General features: G+C 38.9%; 1 protein-coding gene across 1 annotated transcript; it reads left to right on the top strand.

The window, feature by feature from the left end:
* Positions 1–339: 339 nt before the first annotated feature.
* STOMAGEN (stomagen) lies at positions 340–1,967 on the top strand. The gene is made up of 3 exons (XM_078591393.1): positions 340–875; positions 1,384–1,451; positions 1,549–1,967. Exons 1-3 carry the CDS (start codon positions 719–721, stop codon positions 1,744–1,746), a joined length of 423 nt encoding a protein of 140 aa, XP_078447519.1. The 5' UTR covers positions 340–718; the 3' UTR covers positions 1,747–1,967.
* The last annotated feature ends 5,735 nt before the right edge of the window (positions 1,968–7,702 follow it).

The raw sequence follows: 7,702 nt of genomic DNA on the forward strand, positions 1-7,702 counted from the left end.
GAGAGAGAGAGAGCGGGAGAGAGAGAGAGCAGGAGAGACAGAGAGGGAGGGAGCGAGAGCATGCGGGACAAGAGATTCATTTTGAAGAATTCATTGCAAGATGGTCCTGAAAGATTCTTCACTCATTCACGATTCCGTAATCAGAGGCCAAGATCAGACATCTTGGATTCTTGCGGGAACCCCGGTCGCAGTTTCATCCGTTTATGAATTACGAAACCCATCACGCGGCACCTTCTAGTATCCCATTTTACGACATTATCCACGTAAAAATGTGAAGAAAGACGGGAGAAGAGAAATCAATGAAGCGGCCAGACGCCGCATCCGGGCAGTTTAAACTCTTGTTGAACTCCCACGACTTCGAATCAGAAGTGGGTGGAACCGAGCATGAGGACATCTGAGATGGTGTCCATTGCGCATCAGTCGTCAGTTCATCACATGTTGCCTCGCGACGATGGGGGACCTCTACTCAGTCTGTCCGCATTTACTCGGATTTCAGAGTCTATTATCATCTCTCTCTCTTTACCCTTTCTCTTTCTCTCTCTGATTCCACTCTCCCTCTATACCCTCTCCTTCGCTCTTTCTCTCTCTTTATTTCTCTTTCTCAAGATTTCTCATCTGTTTGTTTCGTAGCAGAGCATCAGATTACACTCATTGCAATGGAGGCAGACTGAAGAAGCAGTAAATACTGGAAGGGTAAAATTTGGAGGACGGAGAAGATATGGATGGATATGAATCTATGTATTATCGCCGGCCTTGCTTCTTCCAGCCTATTTTTCCTCTTGCTCGAGTAGGCGTTATGGTCGCGATGCTAAAACCCTACAGCCTCCGCTTCTTTTTCCTTGCTTGCCTCATTCTTTGTTCCATCTTCATCGCAGGTCAATCCTCTAACGCTTATATTCCCACCCATTTATTCATCATCATAATCATCATATTGTTCTTCTTATTCAACTTCTTCTTATTTGACTTCTTCTTCTTATTCAACTTCTCATTTAACTTCGTCTTCTTCTTCTTATTCAACTTATTATTTAACTTCTTCTTCTTCTTTAACTTCATCTTCTTATTTATCTTTGTCTTCTTCGTCTTACACAACTTTTTCTCTTCTTCTTGTTCAACTTGTTTTTCTTGTTTCACATCTTCTTCCTATTCAACATCTTCTTCTTCTTCTTTACCTTCTTCTTCTTCTCATTCAACTTCATCATCTTCTTTACCTTCTTCTTATTCAACTTCATCTTCTTCTTCTCCTTCTTCTTCCTCTTATTCAACTTCTTCTTTTTCTTCCTCATGTCTAGTATATTCTTTCAGTTCCTTTTTTTTCTGGTTGTTTTATCTTTAAAGTTTCTACTTCTACCAACTTCTGTTGCTTCTCTATGTAAAAACCTACAGTTTGTGCGCTCGACTCCAGAAAGGACTCCAACCCAGATCTTAAAATCGAAGTGCAGACAGTGACCGAGGTAAAATCACTTCAATTCTATCTTGCAGCTCACCAGACCCACTTCAAAATTTGTAGAACATAATCTGAACTTTTTATTGTTCCTTGTTGGGGTTTAGGTTTTAAGCAGGATAAAGAACTGGGCATGGAGATCAAGAAGTAACAGGAGGCTGATGATAGGTTCGACGGCTCCAACGTGTAGCTTCAACGAGTGCAGAGGTTGTCGATTCAGCTGTAGCGCTGAGCAAGTCCCCGTTGATGCAAACGACCCCATCAACAGCGCTTACCATTACAGGTGCATCTGCCACAGGAGTTAATAAGAGGAGTTTGAAGAGGAGAAAGTTCCTCAAGTTGATGTGGTTCTCTCTTGAGAGCCACTTTTTTATCTTAAAAACTCCGTTACCCACTGTAGAGGATGAACTTCTCTCTCTAACGAAGGAAGAAACAGCTCCCTGTAGGAATCAGAAATTTTGATCGTTATTGCCTCGTTGCACAGGCTTATCTAGATCCTCTCCTCTTTGGGTTATTATTTTGTTTCTGTTCTTGTCTCCTTCTTCGAGTTCTATTGTGGCACGTGTCCACAGAGGGAGAGAGAGAGAGAGCGAGAGAGAGAGAGAGAGGGAGAGAGATAGATAGATAGATAGATAGAGCAAGAGAGAGATAAATAGAGAGATTTATGGAGAGAGATAGATAGATAGATAGAGCAAGAGAGATAAATAGATAGATTGATGGAGATAGATAGATAGATAGATGGAGAGATATAGATAGATAGATAGATAGATAGATAGATAGATAGATAGATAGATAGATAGATAGATAGATAGATAGAGATATATAGATAGAGATATATAGATAGATAGTTGGAGATATATAGATAGCTAGATAGAGATATATAGATAGATAGATAGTATAGATAGATAGATAGATAGATAGAGTTATATAGATAGATAGATAGAGATAGATAGATAGATAGAGAGAGAGAGATAGTAGATAGAGAGAGAGAGATTATCAAAACTTTTGAGAACATCACTCCAACTTTGCTCATCCGAATGGCAGTATTATCTGGTAGTGGAAGCTCCAATGTTTGCAGAGAAAATTATATTTCTACGAACTCTTCTCTCTCTCTCTCTCTCAATCTATCTATCCGTTCATTTGTATAGCTATCTGTCTATCCGTCTTTTATTTCAACTTCTCTGGGTTCTTTAAAGATGTTCATTTTGCGTTGAATCTTACTACGTGTAGTGATTTTCCTTGTTAATATTCGACTGCCTCAGAATGTTTTAATATTAATAGCTAGCAATAAATTGCGTTGCCAACTTTATCCCCCAAACTTCGGCCAAGGTGAGACCTGCGGATGAAGATCCCTGAAGGTCACTTATGGAGTAATATATATGGAGTTTACTAATAGCTCGTTTTGTTGAGTTGTAATTTCTTATATGATAATACTACAACCTATCATTTATTATCTAACTATGATGATTCGTTATGATAATCTTGAAATTAATATACTTTATTGTGGGAATTAATTATTTTTATTAGAGGCTAAGTCAATTTTGATTAATGATGCGTTAAATTCAAGTGAGACTTAAAAGTATAATAAAGCTCCTCTTGCCTATAAATAGGGGCCAGTCCTTGAATCACAGGACATGGTTTTCTTTGAGATATCCATTACTCTCAAAGACTAAGGATACTCCCTGTTGACTCAAAAGACTACCTCTCAACATCAAGGTCTATGAAATCAGGTATCTTCTCATAACTTTACATGTGTGTAATCAATAATATCGTCAGTTCTTTATGTACTATCAACTATTGATTCATCCTTAATATATCAATACAAGAAATCCTAAAGATTTTTCTACATTCCTAACTATGTAGTTTACAAACTCACTCATCCATCTACATGTCAATCCAATACTGTGGATAATTAACAAGAGAGCTACGACAACCTTTATAAACAGTAAAAAGCAGTGATGGCGAAGGCAACCTTTGGTGAAGTGAGAAGCTGTGTGTAGTGAATGAAGATTTATTGCGTTTCAGTAGAGGACCACTCTGACTGAGATCCCCCACACCGCGTAAGGATACCATCTCTCTTCCATTTGTTCTCTCTTGTCGGCTTCCTTCAGTGGTATCGCCGTTGTTTTCTTTGTCTGTGGCGCTAAACAAAACACGTCCTCATCCATGCAACCAGAAGGCAGAGGAGATTAAGAGCGGTAGAGTAAGAAAGAGATGGAGAGAGAGAGAGAGGTAAGAGAGACATAGAGTGAGATTGACATAAAGAGAGAGTGAGACGGAGAGAGAGAAGAGAGAGAGAGGGAGACGGGCAGATATATATACAGAGAGAGGGAGAGACGTGTCCATTGTTTAGTGCACTCTCTGACTACGGCATGTGATGACATATCTAAGCGTAGGGATAGAGAGAGCGAGCGAGAGGGAGAGGGAGAGAACGAAAGAGAGTGAGAAAGAGGGAGAGCGAAAGAGAGCGAGCGAGAGAGGGGGAGAGAACGAAAGAGAGAGAGAGAGAGAGGGGGAGAGAACGAAAGAGAGCGAGAGAGAAAGAGAGGGAGTGAACGAAAGAGAGCGAGAGAGAGAGAGAGAGAGAGAAAGAGAGCGAGAGAGTGGGAGAGAGAGAAAGAGAGCGAGAGAGTGGGAGAGAGAGAGAGCGAAAGAGAGAGAGAGGGAGATAGAGCGAGAGAGAGAGCGAAAGAGAGCGAGAGAAAGAGAGAGAGAGAGTCAGAGAGAGAGAAGGAGAGCGAAAGATTGGGAGAGAGAGTGAGCGAAAGAGAGAGAGAGAGGAGATAGGGAGAGAGCGAGAGAGAGAGAAAGAGAGGGAAAGAGAGAGAGAGCAAGAGAGAGAGAAAGAGAGCGAAAGAGAGAGAGAGCAAGAGAGAGAGAAAGAGAGCGAAAGAGAGAGAGAGAGATCAAGAGAGAGAGAGAAAGAGAGAGAGAGAGAGCAAGATAGAGAGAGAGCGAAAGAGAGAGAGTAAGGGGATACAGAGAGAGAGAAAGAGAACGAGCGAGAGAGAGATGGAGATTGATAGATAGATAAAGATAGAAATAGATAGGGAGAGAGATAGAGATCGATAGATGTATATATATAGAGAGACAGATAGATAGATTTATATATATATATATATATCGAGAGAGAGAGAGAGAGATAGACGTGTCCACTGTTTAGTACACTATCTGACCGCAGCATGTGAAGACAATTTCTAAGCGATAAGCTCAAGGGAGAACCTGCAACAACCACTCGTGTATGCATCCTAAAGGTTGGCGCGCTATTGATTGTCCTTGTAGAGGAGAAGAAAGGACAAAGGTGAAGGACACTTTGGAGAGTGACTAAATGATGCAGGACAAAGTTTAACAGATTCAGAAATGCACATGCCTACCGATGCCAGGACAAATGATATGCTGATGTCTATAATTGAGTAGCTCCTCACAGTATATCTAAATTGCACTAGAGGGAAAAAATTATGTCTCACGTATGGCACTTGTAATTAATAGTTTCTTTCATGAGGTGGAAGTTATTGTGGGTGTAGCTGATTCAGAAATGATGGTTGACCATGGGCACTGATAATCTCAAATTTAGGAAATTTAATTTGTCATTGGTAATTGAGATTATTCAATAAAAATATATTTAACCATACTTAGGAATATTTAGCTAGTGATGAGTATGGAGTGTCTTTATAGGAAACTATGATTAAGGAATTAATTTCTTATTATAGTGATGATCAACGCGAGAAGAGATGAAAACGAGAATAGAATATGTGAGCTAATGATATCGAGAAAAAGGATGTAATAGTTATATTTTAACTTACACTAGTAAAGAAAAGAGTAAGTGAACGTAGAATTGTGTGAAGGGCACGATGGTGATCGAGTGCGTGAACAATGATTTGGTAGAGACGAGATATGATGATATAACTAAGTGAAACGATAGTGAAAAGACAATGATAAACCCTAATTAAGCTAATTATGATGTTGAGAAAAGAAAGAATGCTTACCTTAGATCCTTACGTTTCGCCAGGATCACGGCAATTTGCGAGTGCATGTAAGCTCCCCCTCTTCTCCAATGCTTTTCCCCCTCTTCTCCAAGAATACAGTTGATGGATCTCAAAACATACTATCTTTCAATCAGTCCACACAAGTAGGAAGAAATTTCAAGATGACTTTCACAGTGATCCAGGCCTCTATTTATAGATCAGAGAATATGGATGGAAAGAGGGGGAGATGAAGCAATGCAGAAAATTTCAGTTCAATCGGAGCTGTAGATAGTCAGCTATCGCCGTTTGAAGTTGGATCAATCTTAGCCCTTGATTTTTTTCGCTCCTCATCATGGTGTGTGACGCTTCCTCGTTTTCTATTTTTGGTTGAACTGTAATGTCATTCATATTCCACGCTACTTCGTCTTCTGCGCTCATGTTTTTCTGAGTCGCCACATGTACATGTAGGAAGAAAAAGACAAAAAAGAATCGTACCATTTATTTAAATATCTCTTATTATTTAAATATCTCTTATTTAAATATCGCGTCAGAGCGAGCCACATCAGCGACGGTCCAATAAAAATCCCACATGGCCGCACCACGTGTACATGCGAGCGCCACGTGTACACACGGCATCCTGACGTTGCGACACGTCGCCCGACGGCCTTTATTGATTTTCAAAGAGAGAGAGAGAGAGAGAGAGAGAGAGAGAGAGAGAAGAAAGGTGTTTTTTGTCTTTTTGCTTCCTCGGCCCACGCGGGCAATTATTGCAAAAAGGCCTTCTTTTTGTTGATTTGACCACATCGTTCCTGTGCCAGAAAATTCAAGAAAGTATTTTGTTAGTCATAAATGCAATCATGGGTTCTCTATTCATGATGCCATGATTGCTCAGCTCATTGATTGGCTGACGTCAATCATTAACTAAGTTAAATATTGGTTGTTGCCAATCATCAGTGCCAGCTGTCGTTTGTCTCAATTCAATGAATGGAATGGCGATACGTGGCGACGCAAGATAAAAAAGGCTAGAAAATTTTCCAAAAATACAAATAAATACATAGTTTGACTTAAAAAATAATATCTTTCCAAATTTAATGTCGAAAAAGTTCTAAAAAATCATATTCCATCTCAAAAGTTATATTCTTTTAGAATCTCTATTGTCAGAGAAATCCCCAAAAATTCATAAAAATGCAGAAAATTCAGAAAATCCTTCTAAAAATAGATTTAATCATTTTAAACTTGATAACATGCAAATATAAGTGGTTTAATGCAAATAAACTTGTAAACAGGAACAGATAAATAAATAAAAATGCATATTATCAGGCACGGCCATTGATTAAATGTTGGTAAAATGTTATTTATTCATAAACTCAAATTCACTATGTCTGTATCACATCCTTCTTCCCTCTCAGTCTCCTCCTCTTCTTATCTTCTTTTGCTTCTTGGATCTTTCATAGAGTGTTTTGTACCCCTGATCAGAATAGAAATGTCAAAAGAAAACATACACAGATCATCCAAACCACAATATCATTACTTGAACATGCATCCACGCCCTAAATATATCAGGTTGAATCTACATCTACAGCTTTGTTTTTGAATTTGTCATATGATTTATCCTCCACTAAAAGATAAATCATCAAATGTATTGTGTTCAAAGAAATTCATTATTATCTTTTAGAAACCTTTGGCAGTCTCTAGACTTGATAACATATGCATCCAAGATGATCGCCTCTAGATCAGATTAAGGTTCATTTCTTAGCTATCGATGCAAGCTTTTGGGATACATGAGCCTATCCTTCACCCCAGGTTAGGTCTTTATGTCTGGATAAGTTGTGTGTAATAAAAAATATTTTTACATGGGCATCATTATCATCATCTAATTTCACTACTAACCCTCCATCTCAAGACAATTTAGTACTTCAACCCAATACATTTGCAGTCTCATCACATCACCCCTTCCTCTAACCATATCTATTATTCATCCCAATCTACTACCATTGTTCTAACCTTGAATGCTAGATCCCCTTCATCATTGCATTAATAGTATGAACAATAATAAGTTTCCCATCAATTTTGACACCAGCTCTAAGAGGAATCCAACATTAGTTTCTAGCCCCCATCCTACTCTAGGGTCTCGAGAAGCTTCCATATTATTAAATTACAAATAACCCCACCATTCATCGGTCACAGTCTTTGCCTCCCACGTTTAAACCTCTCACCAAAGTATTCTCTTAAATTTCCTACCTACCTTCAACATCTACCATTATAGGCAGCATCTTGAATCTCAAACATCCACTTT

Source organism: Wolffia australiana, chromosome 20 (genome assembly GCF_029677425.1).
Source record: "Wolffia australiana isolate 7733 chromosome 20, ASM2967742v1".
NCBI classification, from domain to species: Eukaryota; Viridiplantae; Streptophyta; class Magnoliopsida; order Alismatales; family Araceae; genus Wolffia; species Wolffia australiana.

Bases quoted from the DNA above. Each gene is read 5' to 3' on its own strand.
- STOMAGEN (XM_078591393.1), top strand. From the start codon at position 719: ATGGATGGATATGAATCTATGTATTATCGCCGGCCTTGCTTCTTCCAG. The intron at 876-1,383 runs GTCAATCCTCTA...AAAAACCTACAG, and splicing joins TTGTTCCATCTTCATCGCAG to TTTGTGCGCTCGACTCCAGA. The intron at 1,452-1,548 runs GTAAAATCACTT...GTTGGGGTTTAG, and splicing joins AAGTGCAGACAGTGACCGAG to GTTTTAAGCAGGATAAAGAA.